Source organism: Eublepharis macularius, chromosome 1 (assembly GCF_028583425.1).
Source record: "Eublepharis macularius isolate TG4126 chromosome 1, MPM_Emac_v1.0, whole genome shotgun sequence".
NCBI lineage: Eukaryota > Metazoa > Chordata > Lepidosauria > Squamata > Eublepharidae > Eublepharis > Eublepharis macularius.
In genome coordinates, this window is record NC_072790.1 from 135,857,584 (window position 1) to 135,880,736 (window position 23,153).

Sequence of the window (23,153 nt, forward strand, 5' to 3'; positions counted from 1 at the left end):
TGCAGGGAGCACTTTAAAGTTTAATCCCCCCTTGTTCCTGCTGACTGGTGGCTCTGCCCATCAGCTGTAGCAAGGGCGCGGGGTTTAAATGTGCCGAAGCTTTCTGGAGCTACCCGAATTGCTTCAGAAAGCTTTGATTCGGGATTCCCGAATCGGGCCAACCCAGTTTCTTTAGAAATCTGGTTCGATTCAGGTATTCATCCCGAATCAGAAGCCCGAATAGCACACCCCTAGCTGCAAGTACTGTGTAGCTTTGCCATTCCTTATTGTTGTCCTGATAATCTAGCAGTAGGGAATAATCTAGCAGTAGGGAAGAAAAATAAAACAAACTTAATATATATTAACTTTATCAGTGAACTTCATTCTAGATACTTCATTGGAAACATATTCCTGATTCCTAAGTAGCAGTAAGGGGACCCTGGTTTACTGATGTCTGACTTTTCTTTTTTAACCTGCTTGTTCTAGTTATAGAATTTGGGTAGTTTAATTAAAGCTACCATTTTTGTAATGGCTGAGAATAGTCTTTGTCCTTAGACTTCCATGTGTTCTTTGCTGTTTGTGCAGGATTATTAGAATCTCCTAATCAGACTAACTGGAGAGAGAGCTTATCTTTTCTCCTCCTTTTATATACAAAAGGAAAAAAGACTTCTGGCATACAGGACCAGATACTGGCTAAGAAACCAGTGGATCTCAAACTGTGTTTTTTGGTGCTCTAAAGTTCTCTATCTTATAGATAGCAACTGGTAATTACTGATAGATCGCACTTTACCAATTTCCAACTGTAGGGTAGTACTAGGTATTTCCAAGATTGTGTTGTGCCCCCCCCCCCCTTCTGCAAGATCACAGTAAAACTCAATAGGCCTTGCCAGGACCCTGTGCACCCCAGATTAAAACACTTTCCAGAATCTTGTTCCCTCTAGATGAAAAAACATCATTTCAGTTGATAGAATGTTGCATGTAGGCTTGGGTTCACCTATAGTTAATGAATTTGCTACACGGTTTTAGTTGTTTTTCTGGTATGGATTGCTAGTTTACCACTTTAATTTAAAGGAAAACAAATCACTGTCCACAATGTGGGACGCAACCTCAAAGAACTGTCAGTGAAGCTAAATACTATAACAAGTTTGCATCTTTTGGGGGGTTAGTTTAGTTAGTGAAGATAAAACCATCAATTTATATAAAATTATATTCTGTGAACATGTGGATTTATGCCTCTAGTATAAAAGATACATCTCTAGTATTCCTGGGTTTTGTTGGTTCTAGAGGATTTCAGATTCTGGATGATTCAGGGTGTTTCTTGCCAGATGTGATCTATCTTAATTGCTTCCAGAGAACAAGATATTGGCTCAATAAAATGCCATTAACCTTTATAGCCTCAGACGGTTTCCATTTCTTCTCTGGCTGCAGAAGAATGAAAAGCATTGGGCTCCTTTTGATTCCTGCTGTTTCCTGTAAAACTCTGAATAGCTCTGGCAAAACCCAAGGGAATTTTGGATGAGTTTTCATTCCTGTTGGGCAAATATTCAAGATACAGCAGCTGTGCAAGCAGTGTCCCTCCTGGTCACCCAAAATTGGGGTAGGGGAGAGTAGGGAAGATAACAGCCTGAGACTCTAGATGACTATGATTGTTGCCGAGTAACAATATAGAAAAGTTAATATAACAACAGAAAGTTAGTGCAGATAATGATTCAGAGGATAGTTGAGAATAATAAGGTAGTATCTTGTCTTGATATATATAGCTTAATATCCAGATATAAATTTAGCAGCCAAAGCAATGTTAGGCTTAAATGTGAATAAGGAAAAATAAAAACCATACCCAGTAACTTCTCTTTTCCTAACATACATACTTCAAAGTGTGTTGGTATTTTCTAATTGAGAAAATCTGGTTGGTAACTACTCTAGAGGGAGATTAATTAACAATAAACACTGAAATTGTTCAATTTGCACAACTATCTTATTACTGACCAGTGTTCCCTCTGTTAAAATGAACTTTCAGGTGTTCTTTTTTCTGTTTGATGATATTGCCATCTCAGTATTGAAGTATGAAATCTGAATTTTCCTAACTATTTTTCTGGTTTAGGCAACATCTCACTCACAAGAAATACCAACCTGCTCTTGGAATTCAATACTACAAAGCCTTGTTCACAGCAAGATACTCAGCATCATCTACAAAGCAGCATCAGTTTCTATTGTGGGAAGACTCTGGTTAGTATTGCATTATTGCTTTTTCTATTCCTAAACACTATGGATGGGTTTTGGTGGGATTCACAATTCTTTTACATACGATATTTGGGTAGAATTATATCAGCTTTAGTACTAGAGTGGATTTATGCCGTTCCTTTGGCTTAGTCCTTAGGCTTGTGGATGTACTGAAGCCTGCTGAATCATTAATATGGGGTGTGGGGTGTGGTGGGTGTGGGGTGTAGAAGGAAGTTCTAATGGAAGATGATAAAATACAGGGCACACAACAGGAATGCCTAAGGCTGGTCCTAATTCCTGTGACGTTGAGTGTCTGCCTACCCCTCGTTTTGTAGCTTCTTCCGTGTCAACTTCCAAGTTCCTATTTTATCTGAGCAGTTATGAATATTACATGATTTTTGCTAGGCTGTCATATCCACCCATAAAGAGCAGTGGTCCAAGTGCTGACTAAGAAGCTAAGAACCAGAATTGTACAAGAGGTGTTTTTTCATACCTGAGTTTTAGTAATTTTGTAGACTGAAAAAAAGCAATATTGTCATTGTATAATGTGGCCTAATTCAAGATGGTGGGTGGCTCTAATACGTATAATGTACTGCCGAGGTCATAAGGAGTATTGGTGCTGCTGTACACTGCTTGGTTAAGCCCTACCTAGCCTTTGGTTAGGCTGTACTCTGCTTTAGTTAGGCCACTGCTTTGGTTAGGCCTGGAGTATTATGTTCAGTTTTGGGCACCAAAGTTTAGGAAGGATATTGAAAAACTGAAACAAGTCCAGTGTAGGTCACTGAAGCTACTGGTAGTGGTGGGGCTTGGAGAGGCTGAAAGAGTTGAGGATCCCTATGTTGGAGAAGAGATACTTGCCAGTGGTATGATTGCCACCTTCTGATGCCTAAAGGTCATGCAGAGGATGGGGCACTCTCAGTTGTGTTGGATGACAGGACTCGGACTAATGGGTATAAACTGCAACAAAAGAGGTTTCAATTAAATCTGAGGATGAGTTTCCTGACAGTGCACTATAATTAAGACTGGAACAATTTTCCTTATAAAGTGGTGGATTCTTTATCATTGGAAGTTTTAAAGTATTGATTGAATACCTGTTTGGTGGTGGTATTAGAGGTGTAGCTCCTGCATTGGCAGGGGGTTGGAATAGATGACCTTGGTGGTCTCTCAGTTGAAATAAAAAGTGGCCATAGCAGAAGCCAATTATCTTAAGGAAATAATGATTTTCCTTCTTTTCTCCCTAACGTGGAGCCAGAAAACCTCACAGCATCTTGTCCTCCATTTTATCCTCATGATGCCTTGTGCGGTATGTCAGGCTGAAAGAGAATGGCTGGTACAGGGTCACCCAGCAAGCTTCTGAGGAAGAGTGGGATTTGAACTCAGGTCTCCTAGATCCTAGTCTGACACTCCAGTTCTAGTCTAGTAAAATCCTAGGCCCATATTGCACCACACCGGCCTGATGGAAGAGCCTTGAAACAATTACTGAATGAAAGCTGAGGTTTGTGAATAATGGCACAGAAATATGATATTTAATTATCATAAAGACAAAATTATAAATTATAGGAAAGTAGCACCCAGTAATTTGCTGACAGATGCATATTACAATGGATTATGAGAACTTTTCGTTAAGCTGTTACAAAGTGAGTGGCAGGTACCATTTTCAAAAGTGTAGCACAGTTTATGCTGATACTTTGTATATCCATAAGATACCAGATGGACATGAATTGTTTTCATAGATATGATGCTCAATTGTTGGACATACTCCAGATGTTATCTGTGTTTGACCAACAAATGAGAGAGCTGGGAAAGAGCACCTTTCCAAATCCAGTCCTGCAGGTTCATTTTGATTTTAGTAATTCGTTTACTATACCCTGCCTTTCTACCGAATGGGCAGCTTACATCGTTCTCTTCTCCCCACAAAACCAATGCAAGGTAAATTTGTGTGTGTGTATGTAAGTGTGTGTGTGTGTGTGTGTGTGTGTGTGTGAAGAGAGAGAGAGAGAGAGAGAGAGAGAGAGAGAGAGAGAGAGAGACTGTCCCAAGATCATCCAGCAAGCTTCATGGCAGAGTGGTGATTCAAACCTGGACCTACCTTTTGAAGACATATTAACTGGAGATAGCATGGGTGACATGTTGGGCAGTTGTTAGAGGGACTCAGTTTGTTAAATAATCAGTAAAGGTATTTGTTTTTCCCTTTGCTTTTTCCCTTTGCTTTTCCCTTTTGCTTTTCCCTTTTGGCTCAAGGAGGTTTCCATACAATAATACGTATGTACCATAAAAAAATTTAAAACCAGTGACATCTCCATAAAATCAACCTGTTAAAATCTATGAAAACCTAAAAGGAGGCTCTCCAGAACAGCACTGCTTTATGGTGAAACCATCACTGAACAGGCTGTAGTACAGGCTGTGGCTACTGTCACTTCCCTGAAATAAGAGAAAACGAGAATTGTTGGGAACAGCAGAGGTGTCAGTCTCTTGTACTTATACTGAGATGGTGGTCTCCTAGATGTACAAGGTACTACAGTTCATCATGCTGTGCAGAGCAGCAATTTAAGAGTAGGTTTGTTGCTTTCAAGTTTGCTAATTGAGTTGAACCCTATAAATCTAGTAGGCTATGATACTTACGCCTCATGAATTGTGTAACAAAATGGGAGAATAACACTGATATTTTTCTGAGTTCAGTTTGAAACCAAATGTGTGAGAGGTTTTTCACAATGTTGGGGGGCATTCAGTACCCATTATCAGCACATTTGTGTTGAGACCATGTGACTATCCATCTATTGTGAATGGGATCTGCATGTTAAATCTGGGCCAACATGCGTATATCTTACTCTTCATTGTAACAAACAAATTGTAATATCTAATGGTCTCTGAATTAAATACCACCACTAGCTGTAAATAACTCCACCACACGTATAGAAGAAACATTGCCCATTAAAAATCCAGGTTTCATGCCAAAAATTTGTTAAAAGATACTTGTGGTGGTGACTTGAGATGAAGCGGTACTACTGAAGTGATAGCAGAATAGATAGGTCAGTGATTTTCATTTCAGTGAAGGGGTACTACCTGTTTTTTTCTTGCTTTTTACTCTTCTTGATTGACCAGTGTTTGACAGTGTCAGTGAGAAATGCATCCTATGCGGAAAGAGATTTCATAACGGATGCATCCTATTTTGAAAGATTTTGCGATGGACCCTAGAATACATGTGTTGTGTGTTATGTGCCATCAAGTCGCCTCTGACCTATGGCGACCCTGTGAATGAAAAACCTCCATAACATTCTATCATTAACAGACTTGCTCAGATCCTGCAAACTGGAGGAAGTGGCTTCTTTGGTTGAGTCAAGCCATCTTGTTTTAGGTCTTCTTCTTTTCCTATTGCCTTCTACTTTTCCTAGCATTATTGACTTTTCCAGAGAATCTTGTCTTCTCATAATGTGACCAAAGTACGATAGCCTCAGTTTTGTCGTTTCAGCTTATAGGGAGAATTCAGGCTTGATTTGATCTGTTACCCATTTATTCGTCTCTTTGGCTGTCCATGGTATCCGCAGAACTCTCCTCCAGCAGCACATTTCAAATGAATCAATTTTCTTCCTCTCAGCTTTCTTCACTCTTCAACTTGCATATCCATACATCGTAATGGGAATACTATTGTTTGGATTATTTTGATCTTGGTTTCCAGAGAGACATCTTTATCTTTAAGGATCTTATTTAGCTCCCTCACTGCTACTTTTCCAAGTCTCAATCTCCTTCTGATTTCCTTGTTGCAGTTTCCCTGTTGGTTGATGATTGAGCCAAGGAATGGAAAATCTTGGACAATTTTCTCATTGTCAACTTTAAAATTGTGTAACTCCTAAGTAGTCATTACTTTTGTCTTCTTGATGTTCAGATGTAATCCTGCTTTGACACTTTCTCCTTTAACTTACATCAGTAGTTGTTTCAAGTCTTCACTATTTCCTGCCAGTAATGTGGTGTCATCTGCATATCTCAGATTGTTAATTTTCCTCCCACCAATTTTCACTCCAGCTTCTTCTAGATCTAATCCATATTTTCTTATGATATGCTTTGCATAGAAGTTGAACAGGTAGGGAGATAATATGCATCCTTGTCTGACATCTTTGCCAATTGGAAACCATTCTGTTTCTCCATATTCTGTCCTAACAGTAGCCTCTTGTCCAGAGTACAGGTTGCGCATCAAAACAATCAGATGTTGTGGCATCCCCATTTCTTTTAACACTATCCATAGCTTTTCGTGATCTACGCAATCAAAAGCTTCGCTGTAATCTATAAAACACAGGCTGATTTTCTTCTGAAATTCCCTGGTGTGTTCCATTAGCCATCATAAATTTGCAATGTGATCTCTAGTGCCTTTTCCTTTCCTGAATCCACCTTGAACATCTGGCATTTCTTGTTCCATAAATGGTAAGAGTCTTTGCTGTAGAATCTTGAGCATCACTTTGCTTGCATGGGAGATTAATGCAACAGTCCTATAGTTGCTGCACTCTTTGGCATCCCCTTTTTTTGGAACTGGAATGTAGACTGAGCGTTTCCAGTCTGTGGGCCATTGTTTTGTTTTCCGTATTTGTTGACAGATTCTTGTTAAGATTCTGATGGACTCCACTTCTGTAGCTTGAAATAGCTCTATTGGTATTCCATCTACTCCAGGTGCTTTGTTTCTCCCAATTGCTTTGACTGGAGATTTTCCTTCACTTTCTAAGATTTCTGGTTCTTCATCAAAGGACCCTTCTTCAAAAATATCTGTCATCCTTCCATCTCTTTTGTATAGTTCTTCAGTGTATTGTTTCCATCCTTCCTTTATTTTGTCCGGATCAGATACTGTATTTCTATGTTGATCTTTCAGCATCCCAAGCTGTGGCTTGCATTTCCCTTTGATTTCCCGGATCTTGTGGAACAGATCTCTTGTTCTTCCTTTATTGTTGTTCACTTCTTTCTTTGCACTGGGTATTATAATAGATTTCTTTGTCTCTGCATGTAGATTGCTGAAAAGCTGCATTGAGAATTTTGACTCTATTTCTGTCACCTTTTGCTTTTGCTTCCTGTCTGTCTTCAGCAATTTTCAGAGTTTCCTCAGTCATCCATTTAGGCTTCTCCTTTCTTTTGGCTACAGGAATAGTCTTTGCACATTCTTCCTTGATAATATCTCTGGTTTCAGCCCTTAGTTCTTCTGGTTCGAGATAAATTAAACTTAGGTTTGCAAATCTATTCCTTACCTGGACTTTGAATTCATCAGGAATATCCTTTAGATTGTATTTTGGCACTATAATTCTTTTAGTGTTTCTCTTCAGCTGTATTCTAAGTTTTGATATTAGCAACTGATGGTCTGTACCACGTTCAGCTCCTGGTCTTGTTTTAGCAGATAGAATGGAACTTCTCCATCTTCTGTTTCCAATTATGTAATCTATTTAGTTCATGTATTGGTTACCTGGTGATTTCCACATGTACAATCGTCTTTTCGGTTGCCTGAAGCATGTGTTAGCAATGAACAGGTTGTTGGCTTTACAGAATTCTATGAGTCGCTCTCCTGCTTCATTTTGTGATCCTAGTCCAAATTTTCCTACAATGTTCGATTCTGCTTTGTCTCTTACTTTTGCATTCCAATTACCTATGATTATCAGCCTATCTTGTTTAGGTGTGTGATCAATTTCATCTTGGACACTTGTGTAAAAGTTTGCGATTTCTTCCTCCTCAGCATCTGTAGTTGTGGCATAAACTTGGATGAGCCTTCCCTGAAGTCTGATTAATATTACTTGGTTAGATTTTGCGTTGTAACTCTTGACTGCTTGTACTATGTCTCGCCTCAGTATTAGGGCAACACTATTTCTTTTTGAGTTTGTCATTTCTTTGTGGTTTTCTGACTGAAAATGTCCTGAGTCAGTTCACATTAGTTCACTCACACCCAGTATTCCAATGTTTAAACGTTCCATTTCTTGTTTTACTATTTCTAGTTTACCGGGTTGCATACTTCTCACATTTCATGTTCCTATTGTCTGTGTCGCACAGCTTTGGACATTCCTTTTGCATCTATTCATGTCCGCAACTGGATGTCCTTTCGGCTTTAATCCAGTCCTACCGTTAAGAATAGCGCTATTCGTACTTGTCCTCACCTCTTCCCCAGCAGCCAACTGAGTGCCATTTGACCTGGGGGTCCTGTCTTCCAGCACTATATCTTTTTTCATTCTGGATAGTCTCATCATAGGATTCTTAAGGTAAGAGATTAGCAGAAGTGGTTTACCATTGCCTTCTTCTGCTTCGCAGTACTAACCAGGGTGTGTATCCAGGAGATGGTATGGTTAAATAGCCAAATGCAGCTATGATGCCCAGTCTGACTTGCTGAACTTCAGCTATATCATTGGCTTTGTAGACAGTTCTGCTGTTGATTGTGTTAGATAAGTTATTAGAAACAGTGTAAGTATTCCTGTAATACTTTCAGAAGTTGTGACCTGATTGGTTGGTTCAAGGAGCCATCTGCATAGCCCAGGAGACTATTCCAGAAATTTAAAGCTGAAAACTTTCTTCATATCTTCTGCCTGCCAAGTTAATTAGTGTATAAAAACTGAACTGGAATCTATGAATGGAAATATCTGAAGCTGATCTGTGAAACTGCTTTGCTGTAGAAGCTTATCCATTCTACCTTAAGACCAAACCTTTTGTTTGATAGGTTGTCTGCAGTTGCATTAATATCTTAAAATTGTTATAATATATTATACCTATTACACATCCTGTGATAGACTGGAGATTGTGCCAGTAACAACTCTATCAGTTATGGATAAAATGACTTGTCTATGATCTACAGCCTGTTGGTTAAAAGTCCCCAGGACTTATTAACACAAAAATTACCCGCATGGAATTCAGTGTAAACTCAGTTTTACTATAAACACAAGTTAAATTAAAAAAAACATTAAACTTGGAATTTGGGGAAGCAGCTCTTCTGAAAGTGAATGGGAAAATGCCAGTTCCGCCAGATCATCTCAACATCTGGATAAGTTCATACTGAAGATGACCATTCAAGTGTCCACATTCAAAACCACTTAAGGCTTTAATGGTCAAAAACAGCATTTTGAATTGTACCTTAAATTGTTCAGAGCAGGATTGATGTGATGCATATCTGTCGGTTAGCCCTAAATTATAGCCAGGCAACCACATTTGGGTTCATCCCAAGAACTCTTCAGTTGCAGCCTTATCTATAGTACATTTGTTTAGTTCAGAAGTTACCAAAACATGTATGACAACTGTACTTATGAAGAGTATATTCAGCAGTGCTAGAAAATTTATTTCTAGGTTTGGGTTTCTTGTAAAGTCTGTGTGCTGCTTGAATGGTTAAATTAGCCTTCTGTCTCCAATGTGAAACATGTTTGTGTATGTCACTTCTTTAATTAGGGATCACCAGAATTTGTGGCTTCAGCAGACTGTGTGCACTACTTTGAGTGGAAGACATATGTTGCCTGCAAAAAGGACTTGTTCAAACCAAAGAAAGAGGTAACACAACTTCTGGGCCAGGAAACACATCTTGGTTTTTATAGTCTTGCCTCCTCAGGGGTCAAAAGATGATCTTCCCATTTTGCTAATGCATTTTGTGAGCTCGGCAAACACATTCAGTAAAGTATTATCTGTCTGGTTTATGGTTAAGTAGTCCATTGTGCCTCATTGTAAATCTCCGTTTTTCAGCCACGGCTTGTCCAAGGACTTCACTGTTAAGAGTTCAGTGCTACTGGGTCCTACTACCTTGCCAGCATTCTAGGAGAAGGCAGCAAGAATATTACAAGCTCCTTCTAAATCATGTCAAAAATTCAGACTCAATTTGGAGGGTTTGGTACTATTGCCTGTACTCCCTTCCTCTGGTTTTCAGAAGTACAGAATCTGCTGCAACAGAGGTTTCACATGCAGGGCCTGGGTGGTCCTCCATGGTTAGTCTTCCAGGGCCACATGAGTATTGCCTGTTGTGAGTTAAGAAACGCTTCCCTGAGTAGTTTTGCATTGCTGTGTTTTGGTGTCTGTGAATTATGGAATTCTGTCCTGTAATTATCGGGATTAATGTCATTAGTGAATTTGATTTTTTTTAGGTTCCTTGCTATGTGTATGATGGCTTGAAGAAACATGATTTGAATCCATTAATTAAGACGTCTGGAGGATACCTGGTTGACGAGTCAGAAGATGACACAGAGCTACATATCAACATCTGCAGAAACATAGGTCGGAATTTCAGCCTGCATTGTGCGTCAAATACACCATAGTTCAGCCTGCTTTCTTTCCTTTTCCCTTTTTAAAAAGCTTAATGTTTGAGTGGCAGTTTAAACTTTTAGTGTTTGAAAGAAGCTATCTCTTGGACAGTGTCTCCCCCCCGCCCCCCAACAACACATTCCACATAAGGTGCTCCATGTTGTCATCTGCTTAAATTCTCTCTGCTTGTATGTCCTCCTTCCTTTCTCATAGTATGCTGGGGTAGTAATGCCATCTTGCATTCCTGCATTCTTTCTTTAACACTTTCTGCCCACACACTCTCACACTGAAAATGCTAAGCATGCTTCACTGAAGTATCTTGTTTTATCTAGGTGCAGAAGTTGGCAGCTGAGATGAGGTACTGAGTTGCCTAGTCAGTAGACATCCCCAAGTGGTTGCCTCAGTGATTAGTGGTGTTCCTGTGATAATTCACTGATGGGTTTTAGGGGCTGTCAGTAGAGGAGCTAGGCATCACCAAGATTTCTCTCAGCAGCTGCTCCTCAGACAACCAAGCAGTGTTCCATAGCTACTATAACATAACATTTGATTTATATACCACCCTTCAGGACAACTTAATGCCCACTCAGAGCAGTTTACAAAGTATATCATTATTATCCCCACAACAAAACACCCTGTGAGGTGGGTGGGGCTGAGAGAGCTCCAGAGAGCCGTGACTAGCCCAAGGTCACCCAGCTGGCTTCAAGTGGAGGAGTGGGGAATCAAACCCGGCTCTCCAGATTGGAGTCCCACACTCTTAACCACTGCACCCAACTGGCTAGAACTGCTTTGATATCAAGTAGCCAGAGCATGCAATCACTTGGTATTCTCCTGAATTTCTTCATCTTGTGGATAATCTTGTATTGTTGAGTGGTGAACATCCTCTTGACTCTTAGTTGCTCCTCTTTTGCTTATTTTTTGGGATAGAGAGGTTATTGTATTCATTTATGTAAATAGAAGCCCTCTGCAGACAACCAGTGCAAGTGGAAGGGGAGCAAGTACAACCATGCTGGTGTCATCCTTCATCTATAGACAGTCATTTGACCACATTTAGTTAGTGGTCATGCTTGTGTCCCTTTGTGAGCTTTGATTTCAATGCATGTATTGTAATCTGCAGAGGACTAGAGAAGGTGATTGTCCTCTGTGGCCCACTTGATTTTTATCCGTCTTGGCATTATATCCCTGTTGTATATCTCTGTCACTTCTCCTCCTCCACCCCAGCTGCTGTTTCTTTTATAAAAAAAACATGGTCAAGATTAAATGGAAGCCTCTTCAAAGTAGCCTTCAAAAGCCTGACCTAGTGTTCCCCTATAAACCTGAAGTTCTAATAAGGCAATTACTGGCATTGTGTTAACAGGAAAGTCTAATGCTACCAGGAATTGTCCAGAGGATGCTGCAGCTTGTTTGCTGAAGGATGGCCTTGCCTTTGACATGGGACAGCCTAAAGATCAACTCAAGTTTGAAAGGAACAGGTATTCCTGAAATCCTTGTTCTAAAGGCATGTTGCACGCTAGGCACAATAAGGGGATCAAATGTACATAGTGAAATTTGAAGATTACATTTCTCCCATTTCACCGCCGCTGTCAAGAATGTGGGTGACTTTTGTTTTCTGTTTCATAGGATTTCTTTAATGTACAGCTTTGGAAGTAGTCTAACTTCCCTGTTCATATTTGTGTGGCAGTTAAGAACTTTTTTTAAAAGACAGAACAGCCTAGAACTCTTTTCTGCACTTGAAATTATATTGTTACATCTTCAAAGAAAAGGAAGGTAGTCAGGGTGCTTGCGACTAAGAGGACTATTTTCTCAGTTGTCAGATCTGAGACTAACTTTGGATATCAGATTATTAAGCTAATATTTTTCTGGTGATCACCTAAATTAAAAATGTACCTGAAAGGTAATAAAATGGCAATGTTGTGTAGATTTGAAGTCTCCTCTTAGCTTGGTCAGATAATATTTTATGTTTATTATATGGTTTTGTTCTTGCCTTCCAGGCTTGTATTGACATATGAGAGACAGTTTAGCAGTCGGGAAACAAAGCCAGAATTCTGTCATGGTCATAATCCAGCAGTGACCATTTCTTTTGTGTGTCCACAGGGGAGGAGAGGAGAGGTAATTATGATCTCCCATAATTGGTATCAAGTCTGTACATAAGCTACTGAGAACAATTAAAACACTGAGGCCAGAATTTAGATCTGAAGTCTGAAATCCACAAAGACCAAAGGGTGCTGTGTAAACCAGCAGTTTTTGTAGATTAAACCATTATGTTCAAATACTTCATGTATACATGTTCCATTGGTTGGAAAGCTTAGAGTCCAAACTTAAGCATGTACCATAATGGTGTACCCCAGGGTCCCCAACCTGCTTGGGGCTATGGGCACCTTTGGAATTCTGACTTGGGGTGGGTAGAACCACAAAATGACTGCTGCAGAAGAAGCCCAAGTGCGGGGGAAGAAGAGGACTAATTTGGAAAAAAAAATACACTGGGAAAGAAAAGTGAAAATAAAACCAATATTGTGGTGGTAGCTGCTGCTGAAACAACATTATTTTAATATATACAGCCAGTCAGGTCTCTAGTGGCAAGTCAGAAACCCTGCTGGGAAGAGCCCCACCTCAGCCATTTTACTTGGTGGGCCATTGGGATAAGTGTCAGTGGGCACCAGGGTGCCCAAAGGCACCACATTAGGGACCGCTAGTGTACCTCAGCCTTTTGTTTCCTATACCAGGTTGGTGTTGGCATCAGCTGCATTAGTATTTGAAAGAGCCTATTGAACAGTGCTGTGATACAATAGCATTTTTTGAATGTTCAGTTCATTGGTTTGGATCCTAATCATGCCCCTCTCCCACAACAGTCCATTCCAATCCCAGGGAACTTGATTCCTGAGGTTGTAGGATCTGCTAGTTGGGAGCAGGGATTGCAGTATTGATTGACCGGGGAATTGAGTTGTTTTTGTCTACTTCATTTTATTCTACTTTTTATGTCAAAGAGCTCAAGGTGACTAATGTGGTTCTCCCCTGCTCCACTTTATCCTCACAACAATCTTATAAGGAATGAAGCTGCTGTTCCTTCCTCTTGTATGGATGGAGCTATGCTCATGGAGAAGGCATCACGTCACCTCTTCCCCCCTCTCAGTACAGCTCCTTAATCTGCTTGGCCAGTAGTCCACATGGTTCCCTTGACTCCAGGAATCAGCTTCCCCAAAGTCTGAAGCAACTGCAGCTGGGGGGTGGGTTGAGATCTGTGATCCTTGAGCCAACTCCATTTTTTTCACTACCAGATGCTCCAGTGGAAAAGGGGTGTATGATTTTCACCCATTCCTCTCTCCCACTGCAGGCACTATACTGTGAGTGGTTCTTTGATTTCTCACATAAGGTGTGAGTTCCACAGTTGTTCCCCCAGCCGCACTGGAGGTGTTTCTGAAACTTTGGATGTCTAGAGATTTCTTTATAGAAGTCCCTTCCTCCATGACTTGTGTGAAAATTACAAGATCTGTTGCTTGTGCTTATATAAAAATAGATCTGAAACCAAACATTAGCGGAACAATAAATAGAAATGCTAAACTCATTAAAATAAACAGAAGCCTGAAAAGTGTCAAAGGGCATGATTTGAATTTAGAGTTCTGATACAATAAGTAATATTTGACACTGGCATCAAATTGGTGTGTGTTGTCTAATTCTGGAGCGTCATCGTACCCTGCAAATATGTCTACATGTCTACATAAATTTCTTTGATCCTTTTGGTTGTTACCTTTATATATTTTTCCACATCAGGGCACATACCCCAAACTCACTGCTGAGAGCAACTGTCGATACGAGATTGAATGGGTTACAGAATCTGCCTGTCACAGGGATTACTTAGAGAGTAAAAATTGTACTCTGACCAGTGAGCAACATGATATCTATGTAAATTTAGCACCACTCACAGAAGATCCTGGTAAGCATCTTTCTTTCAAAGCTAGAATTGGTGCATTTGCAGTATGGAAACATGGCAGAGTAATTTGAACGTCTAGTCAGCACTTTACAACATACCTGCATGGGTTTAAACTGCTTCCAGAATTCTGTTTGGATGCATTAAGGTAACCTGTCAGGGAGAAAGCTAGGTTAGAAGCCTTTTCCCTGCTGTGCCGGGTGTTCATGTACACAGAGACAAATATGGAGGTTTAAACAGTGGTGCTCTCCCCCCACCCCACCCCCAAGTGCCCTCTAGAGATGAAAGTGCTGTGAGTGTTGTATCACATGCAGCATTAATCTCTTCTGAACACTGGCACATAGAGAATCAGAATGCTGCTAACCAGTAACAGGAAGGAGCAACTGGTGAATTCTTAGAGAGTGCCTCTGTAAAACTAGATGATGAGGGGAAAGAGAGCATTGTGGTTGTGAAGGAGCCTATTGTCTGCTCTGTGTCCTTAATGAAAAGTAATGACTGACCATCCTGCTTTTGAATCCAGTGAGGAATTTGATACTAACTTTTGAAGCAGCTAATTGAACAGTGATGCAGCCATGAGTGTATGGAAACTTGGTTGCATGTATGCTTTTGCACTCAGTACCTACTTCTACATGTCTTAATTTAATCAGCTATTGTTGGCCTCCCTTTCTTTAGGCCACGTCTCAGCTTATCTTGCTAAAGATGAAGAAAAGTATTACTATTATCTGAATGTATGTGGGAGAATAACTACAAGCAACTGTGGAAATGATCGTTATATTTCCTCTTGCCAAGTCAAACCTCACACTAACCAGTATAAAGTGTCAGGAAGATTTACAAATCAAACCCTCAGGTGGGTACTTGACTCACAGTGCAATCCTGAGTTGCTCCAGTCTAAGCAAATTGATTTCAGTGGGCTTAGACTGGAGTGACTCTGTTGAGGGTTGAACTGCTAATTTTCTAATATTACCGCAAAGGGAAGATCTTTTTCTACATAGCTAAGGAACTTGGCAGATTTTCCTAGGCATGGTTCCAGGCACAAGACTTGTCTCATTATCACTCGTGGTTTGGGAAGGAAGAACTGGCTTGATATTACTCTACTTTTGAGATTTCCCAGCCCCCATGAGTCCTTCCAGGTCCCCATTTTTTCCTGCTGTTGGAGCAGAGAGCATGCCTGCGGAGAGTGCTGCAACCAGGTATGCTCTCAGAGCCCCAAGAATGGCTGGCAAGGGTCAGAGCGGTCTCTCCTTTCCAGCCCTCCTTGAGACTGAGAGGTCACCTGCTGGAACTGCCTCAATAGCCCTGCTCTGAGTTTTGAGGATGCCTGAGAGAGTTGGGGAGAAAGTGCTTTCTTGCTTGTTCAGGGATAACATTGCAGCCAGCCTTGGACAACTTGAAACATACTTTGTTGCACATTCCTATTTGCTGCAGTCAAATTCGTTCCATATATCTTTACAACAATATATCAAAAATGCTGGGGTCAAACTGAAAAACTATTTGGGATTGTCAGTCTGTTTTCCCGTTAACATTAAGTATGTTGAGATTCAGCCACTGCAGTTAGCCAGACCACAGCTGTTTCTTTTCAAAAGTGATACCTCTGTTCTTTAAATGCACATGCTTTGAGTTCCACTTTTTGGCTGTGGGTGGCCCTGAATGGTACGTTTAAAAAAGCTAGGCCTGGTACCCAAGCTACCCAGCCTCCTTTTTCAAAGCCACCTTTTGCTCTGACATACACAATTTATCTCCCTCTCTCCTCTGAGGCAAAAGTGCACCATACATCACTAATTCACTCAATGCATTGTGTTTTATGAAAAATAGTCTTTTTTAGCATGCGTTCTTCAGTCGTATGGTTTACTGGGGTTGTTGGTGCTGCCAGATTAGGAAATGCCTGACCTTTCTGTCTTACAATGCAAGTCCAGCACATAGAAATGCCATTTGTAGTGGAAAGGGCAAGTGTGTGTGTGTGTGTGTGTGTGTTGGATTGCCTTATGTTGCTTGAAAAGGAAAGCTGTTCTGCAGGTTAGTCTGCAAATATTAATTTCACTTTTTGATACAACTGTACTGTCAACCTAGCTGGCGCAGTAGAAAAAAGTGCCATAAGTAGAATCTATTGGAGAACATTGTCCTTGGTGTGTGTGATTTTTTGTGAATATGTTCAAAATACTTAATCCTCTTAAAAGTTGTTGCTGAAATGGACAGTTCTGTTTAGAGACCTCTGTGCCAGCTTCAGAGTTTTTTTGTCTATTGTCCCATTTTTATATTTTTTGTTAGTTGGGCTACCAACAGACTTCTGATTAGCAATGATAGTCTGATAGTGAACCTGTTGTCCTTTCTAAAAAATATTAGGTATGCTGATGGGGACCTCATTCTAACATATCCTGGAGGGGATACTTGCAGCTCTGGTTTTCAACGCATGACTGTCATAAACTTTGAATGCAATCAAACAGCAGGTAATGAATGTACAAAGTGATCTGGAGTGCTTGGAGCATATCAGTCCTCCTGCTAAAGATTTGTCATGCTGCTTCCTCCCCCACCCCACCCCACCCCACCCCTGACCTTTGAAAGCTACATTATTTTATAGGTATGGTTTCTTCTGTATGTAGATGAGGACTTTGCTGCTACAGTATGGTTCAGCCTCTAGCTGTAGATTGTGCTTCACTTGCAAGGGGTGAGGAGAGTTCTTGTCAGTGCATAAGAGATTCTTGGCGCATAAATATATAACTGGCTGTTAGCCATGAGAGGTGGAACTTCCATGTTCATATGCACTATGCCTCTAAGTTGTAGATGCTGGAGGAAAGCTTTACTTGTAACCTTTCTCCAAGTAAGGTTGTAGGCTAGTCATTTGCAGAGAAAAAATACTGGGTTAGAGGGACTCCTGCTCTTATCAGTAAGACAATCTTTATATTTTACAGCATTTTTATATAGCACAATCTTAACTTCTTTAGAGAGTTTTTCAATTTGCATAGAAATTTTTATAGAAATTCCTGTAACTTTTAACTTGGGATGTTATCTTTTGTGATCTGTGATTCATATCTTATTTTCTCCTATCCTTGCTTAACTTATTTTGTGCTCTCTTTATTTTGGGGAACTTACAAAAGCCAATGATGGCAAAGGAACCCCAGAATATATAGGCGAAACAGACTGCACATATTTCTTCACATGGGAAACAAAATATGCATGTGTTGGAGAAAAAGAAGATCTCCCTTGCAGGATTACAGATAAGAAGAAACACTATGACTTGGGACGTCTGATCCGCCATTCTGGTATGGCTTTTTAAAATGTGTTACCTGATTGCTTGCATTTTTACTTAGCGACATCAAATGCTGTGTATAGAGAACATGCTTAAAGCAGTAAATGTAAAAATTATGCTCAACTACCTCTTCTGCCCCAAACAGACAGATCATACGCTGTTGCCTGCCAGTGATCAGACACTGGTAATCTCTGAAGCAGTTGGAGCTCATGTTGGTTGGGAAATAACAGAAAATGTCTCTAGTCCTGTCCACTAATTACAGTGTACGCTTGATTTTTCTTGATATCTGCATTGTCTAATTCTCATTTTTACGTTTGACCCATACAGCTGAATGAGCAATTTAAATCCCACATTTATCCATGTCCTGGTCCTCAGATTTATTTATGAAGTGAATAAGTTGGCCCTTCCTTACAAATGCATGTACATGCAGGTTGCACATATGTTCATTGTAATATATGAACAAGGCTTCTGTGTGTTCTGGTCACTTGAACATAGCGAAATAAAAGTTAGCCACTGCTGCAGTAGAAACCTACCTAGGATAGAGTGAATCTTGTCAGTTGCTTTTCCAGTTTTCTCATAAGAGAAGAGTCTGTCATTATCTCTTCTTGACTGGATTACTTTCCATTTGCCATAGATCACATCAGTGGCAAGGCACTAAAGAATGAAGCCTTTGTATTAACTTTACATTTGTACCTCCTTGGTGATCTGCATAAACAGTTTGCATTGTATATTTAATTTATCCTTTGTGTATTTAAGAAAAGACCAAATAGGCTGCAGCAGTTCAGTTGATTCCTTTAGACAACTATGGCATCTAAAAGTTGTGCTTAACGTAAATATGACTTTTCATCTGTAGAGTCGGAGCAGAACTGGGAGGCTGTAGACAGTACTCCTGTAGAAGGAGAAAAACAACACTTCTTTATAAACATCTGTCACAATGTACTTCGGAAAGGAGGAGCAGCAAACTGTCCAGAAGAGGCATCCATTTGCTCAGTTGGTGAGTATCTGACTGAATCCAGCCTCTCTTGTGGTAACAAGATGGCACATAATCTGTTCAAAACGAACAAGTACTGATCTGTGTGTATAAACTCAAGTATCTGTTGCAGAACTTGCCATCTGAGATTATATAATATTTTGTATTTTAAGCTTTCATGCCTAAAACCATACAGAGCACTATGGAAGTTTTGTATTTCCTGTACTGACTTCAGTTAAAGGAAACCCTGGATACAGAAAACTTCACTCTGCATCTTAACTGCACAGCATGTTGCAAAATCCAGTGTGTATATGCTCAGAATGCTGAAAATCCTGGGATTGGTTCTGGAAGCAGTGGCTGTTAAACCAGTTAGTTGGTCTCTGGAACGGTTTTTCTCCTTGATTCTTATGATTGCTCTCTATCTTCAGCAACTGAATAAATGGTCTGAATTTTAACTAATTTTAAGATTGTTCTTTAAAAGGATGTCTCCTTTTCAGCCAGAAGCTTCAAAAATTTTCTCAGCTGGTCTTTTTCTACAAGATTTTTTTCCTCTCATGCCCTTGTGGAGGACTTACCCTAAGCTTCCTAATTTGATTTCCATAAGATTAAAGTAGATACCTGTATTTCTTCTGTGTGTGGCTTTAGGGAAAAACGATGCAAAAAACCTTGGAACATTTATGTCACCTCCCACAAAGGTTGGAGAGACTATTCAGCTCATCTATTCAGATGGTGATGCCTGTGGGCAAAACAAGAAAATCGAAAGCATGATATCCCTTATATGCAAACCAGGTGAGTAAATCCATTTTTTTTAAAGGCTGATCCAGTCTTGAACAGCTATGTTTGACGTTTTGAAAAGCTTTGAAACCAGTAGCAGTAAGACTCAGGGGTCTCACCAGTCTCTTTCATATGAAAGGGACTGCTTTTGTTACTTGGCGTGGAGCCCATCTGCTACCCTAAGCATGATAAAGCCTCTGTGTTGTTTCCAGTCTCACTTGTGGTAATACATCTGTATGTACCACTCCTTCATATACGTCACTGGTGGCCTCTTCTGTTTATCCAAACAAGGGAGTGTGGCAGAGTGGCAGGTGGGTGTGGCCCATGTGACTGTTAACCACTGTTCTGTGTCTTGTCTGGACTGATGATCCCCCAGAGGGTGATCTGGATTCCACAATGCTTCCATATCACCTCTGATTTAATTAAAGTTTAGCATGAAATGTGTCTTTCTGATGCAGATAAAGAGGTTGGGGAACAGAACTCAGAAGGCTGAATTATACTCCACTCTTACAAGTCCTTTGTGGTGCATTTGAGGCTGTCTTCACAACAGCATTGTGAGATGGGTTACAATGAAGTTAAGTGGCCAGAAGTCAGCCAGGAGCTTTTATGGCCATATAAGGATCTGAACTGAAACACAATCCTAGCCCCTATACCAGCCTGGTTTTCTTCTTATGTAGTAGTTTTCTTTAGGAGTTTATCTTTTTCTTCCAGTTTATTCCACAAACAGCAGAATGCAGCAAGCTACTGAGCCAAAGGTTTCCTCAGGCTGCATATAGTCTGCCTGAACTTATTTTCAAGCTATAGATTCTTCTGGAAATTCATACAATAGTGTATTTTCTGGCTGATCCATATTGGTTAATAAGATAACATTACAAAGGCAAGGTAAAGAAGACCATATTTGCTGGGAAATGATGCCAATCCTACATGAGGAAAGGCTCATAGTTAGGGTTCTCTTGAGTAAGAAATATTATAGGATTCAACATAAATTTATTTATCATTGGGAGCAAGGGGAAGTGTCTGCTGTCAGGTAATGTAAACATTCAGCTCTCTTTAAGTTAGCAAGGCTGTTACTGAAGCAAACTCATTTCTCCATGTATGCTCTCATATTGTCTGTTGAAAGCAAAATAAATTTAAAAGGCCACTCTGTTCCCTACCCCCCTGCTAGCCTCTTGAAAATGAATGTGGTTTTCAATTCAGTGTTACCTTGCTGTTCTGTTACCAGGTGATCTGGAAAGTGCTCCTGTTTTGATGAACTCTGGGCATGATGAGTGTTTCTATGAGTTTGAATGGCATACTGCTGCTGCCTGTGTCCTGTCTAAAACAAAAGGCAACAACTGCAAGGTTTCTGACTCACAAGCAGGTAAATAGTCTACCAAAGTACTTCTAAATCTGCATTGAACTTAGTATGTGCAAAAATCCTCATTCAGCTGCTTTTTTCATCTTTCATTTCCTAGCCATAGTTGTTTCCGAACTATATTTAAATCATACCTGCTCAACCAAATTAAACTAGTTCAAGCCTTTTCTCAGCACTCCTTGGTGGAAATTGTTGTTGGTTCTGAATGTGAATCAATTGCTGATCATGCATAGTTAACTGTAAAGCCCTGCAAACATCATCTTTCACTATTTTCCTAAGTTCAGCTGGATGCTAGAGCAGCCCCAGCTGAAAATTTAGTCTTGTTCCTTATTAAATGCACAGATATCGCTAAGTGTAGTGAACGCGTATATGTCATACTTAAGAGTTTCAGTAAGCAAACGATTGTCTGTAGAAATAGATATGATGTATGGTCCACACTGTAACATGAAAAATTTGTCTGGTGTGCACAACCACAGTTTGATTGCCTGTGCATTTCATGAAAAATCCCTCATTTGGAAAGACCTTAAATCAGGTTCCAGTGGGCTGTGATGTCCAGCTACAGGCACATGGGCAAATAGGAATTTGCTTCCTCATGAACTAATCTGCGTGAGAGGGGACTCCACCTTCCAGGCACCAGATGCCACAGCAGATTCAAGCTTAATTTAAGGCTTTCCAGATCAAAATGATTGCAGTTGTTCTCTGTGTGAGCAGGTGGGGGTTTGGAGGGAAGCATGCAAGCTCAAGAACAAGCTGAGTCACTGAGGCTTGTCATGCTTCTGAATCTGGTCATTGGCATCTTATCAAATTTCCTAAGGTGTATATTACCTCTTCTGAAAACTTGCTGACTTGATGAGTCAAGTGCGTTCGTATAGCTTCTATACTGAACAATGCATTTTTTCCCCAATTGGATTTCTGTGTAGGATTTTCCTTTGACTTATCACCCCTGAGGACAGATAAGGGATATGCAGTAAATACAAGTGACTATAGCTTTTATATCAATGTTTGTGGCGCTTTGCCAGACATGCTCTGTGGACAAAATTCAGCAGCGTGCCAAGTAAAGAGAAGGTAAGATGTCTCATTTATGCTTTTGTTTTCCTAATGTATATGTGTGAAAGAGTCAGTGTTATGGATGACTGAGGCTGTGATTGTAAGTGGGCTCACTCACTGAATGACTTGCTTCTGAGTAAAAGATGCTTAGGCTCAGGTGCTCCTAAACTGCATAAGATGAAGGCTGTTTAAAAGAACATATAAAAAGATTGTCTGAAGTGCAAAAAGTTAATTGAGGGGAGCCCAAGATTTGCACCCATCCAGGTGGATGCTTCACTTTGAACAGAAGATTCTCCTTTCAATGCCTTGATGAAACTGTTTGAGTAACAGTCTCTCATCTGTTGCAAAAGACTTGTGCCTTGCAGCTTTAGAAGGTGGGATGAGTACTCAAAAAACTGAAAGTCTAAAATCTACTTTGCTGCTCAGAGCTACTTCAGCAGCAATCTGGATCTTTGCCATTATGTTAAGTTTCTCCAGTGGGAGAATGCCTTTCAGAAAGATTTCCTTATGGATGAACATGACTCTTGTGATTTTTACAATTATGCTGAAGTGGAATTACTGGGTTTAGATGCAAGCGCTGAATACTGGCCGTATGACAGATTTCATGCCTCTGTCCCTTCTCGGTAGTGCTTGAATCCAGCTCAGTGCGACAGTGAATTCTAATGGTAGCATCTGAGGGGCTGCCTGCTGCAGCAATGTAGGACTGCTGTACTCTGGTAGCATAGTATAAGCAGATGTTTCTCACTGGGGTGACTTCTATATGAAATATATAAAGTTACATTCCTGTTTACTTTTAGTGATGAAGGTAAATGGAGCCTGGGAGTTCCCAGTTCTGAGCTGTCCTACTATGATGGAATGATTCAGTTGGACTACAAAAATGGCACAATCTACAATAATGAGGATCACACTCATCGGTCTACCCATATAACTTTCTTGTGTGATCATGAGGCAGGCATAGGTCAGCCTGAGTATCAGGTAAGAAGTGAATGTGGATAATTTAATCTTCATCATTGTGTGTTCTGTGCAGTCCAACCACAGGCATTCCAAATCTCCAAGTGGCACAAGATGCTTGCCTAGCCTTTTCACATGCTTTTCTCTCAGGCACGGCTGTAAGGATCAGGTCCGGGGCCTTTTTAATATCTGATTTACCTTTCTGTAATCATGCTGGAGAGGCAGGAAGAGAAGGGCAATTGAACGGTAATTTGCTTTTCCTTCACACCTCTCATCAGATGCTGGAAGAAGCTTGGGATGAATTTATTGTGTGTTGTTCTAGCCTTTAGACTCTGTCATAAAATCCAGGAGACAGTCCTAAATCCTGTGAGACGAGTTCTACATGAGAGACATGACTGAAGGGCCTCCTGGCCATGGCAGCCTAGGGGAGAGGCTGTGTTTAGGGGAAGAGTACAAAAGG

General features: G+C 40.4%; 1 protein-coding gene across 1 annotated transcript in view; it reads left to right on the forward strand.

The window, feature by feature from the left end:
• The window catches only part of IGF2R (insulin like growth factor 2 receptor), a 123,754-nt gene that overhangs the window by 18,067 nt on the left and 82,534 nt on the right, over positions 1 to 23,153 (forward strand). Inside the window, exons 3-16 of the mRNA XM_054970116.1 lie at positions 2,081 to 2,205; positions 9,592 to 9,690; positions 10,275 to 10,404; positions 11,786 to 11,900; positions 12,420 to 12,537; positions 14,197 to 14,359; positions 15,026 to 15,200; positions 16,694 to 16,797; positions 17,446 to 17,610; positions 18,451 to 18,591; positions 19,213 to 19,356; positions 20,564 to 20,701; positions 21,616 to 21,760; positions 22,540 to 22,717. Coding sequence (XP_054826091.1) covers positions 2,081 to 2,205; positions 9,592 to 9,690; positions 10,275 to 10,404; positions 11,786 to 11,900; positions 12,420 to 12,537; positions 14,197 to 14,359; positions 15,026 to 15,200; positions 16,694 to 16,797; positions 17,446 to 17,610; positions 18,451 to 18,591; positions 19,213 to 19,356; positions 20,564 to 20,701; positions 21,616 to 21,760; positions 22,540 to 22,717 — 1,940 coding nt within the window. The remainder of the gene's footprint in view (positions 1 to 2,080; positions 2,206 to 9,591; positions 9,691 to 10,274; positions 10,405 to 11,785; positions 11,901 to 12,419; positions 12,538 to 14,196; positions 14,360 to 15,025; positions 15,201 to 16,693; positions 16,798 to 17,445; positions 17,611 to 18,450; positions 18,592 to 19,212; positions 19,357 to 20,563; positions 20,702 to 21,615; positions 21,761 to 22,539; positions 22,718 to 23,153) is intronic.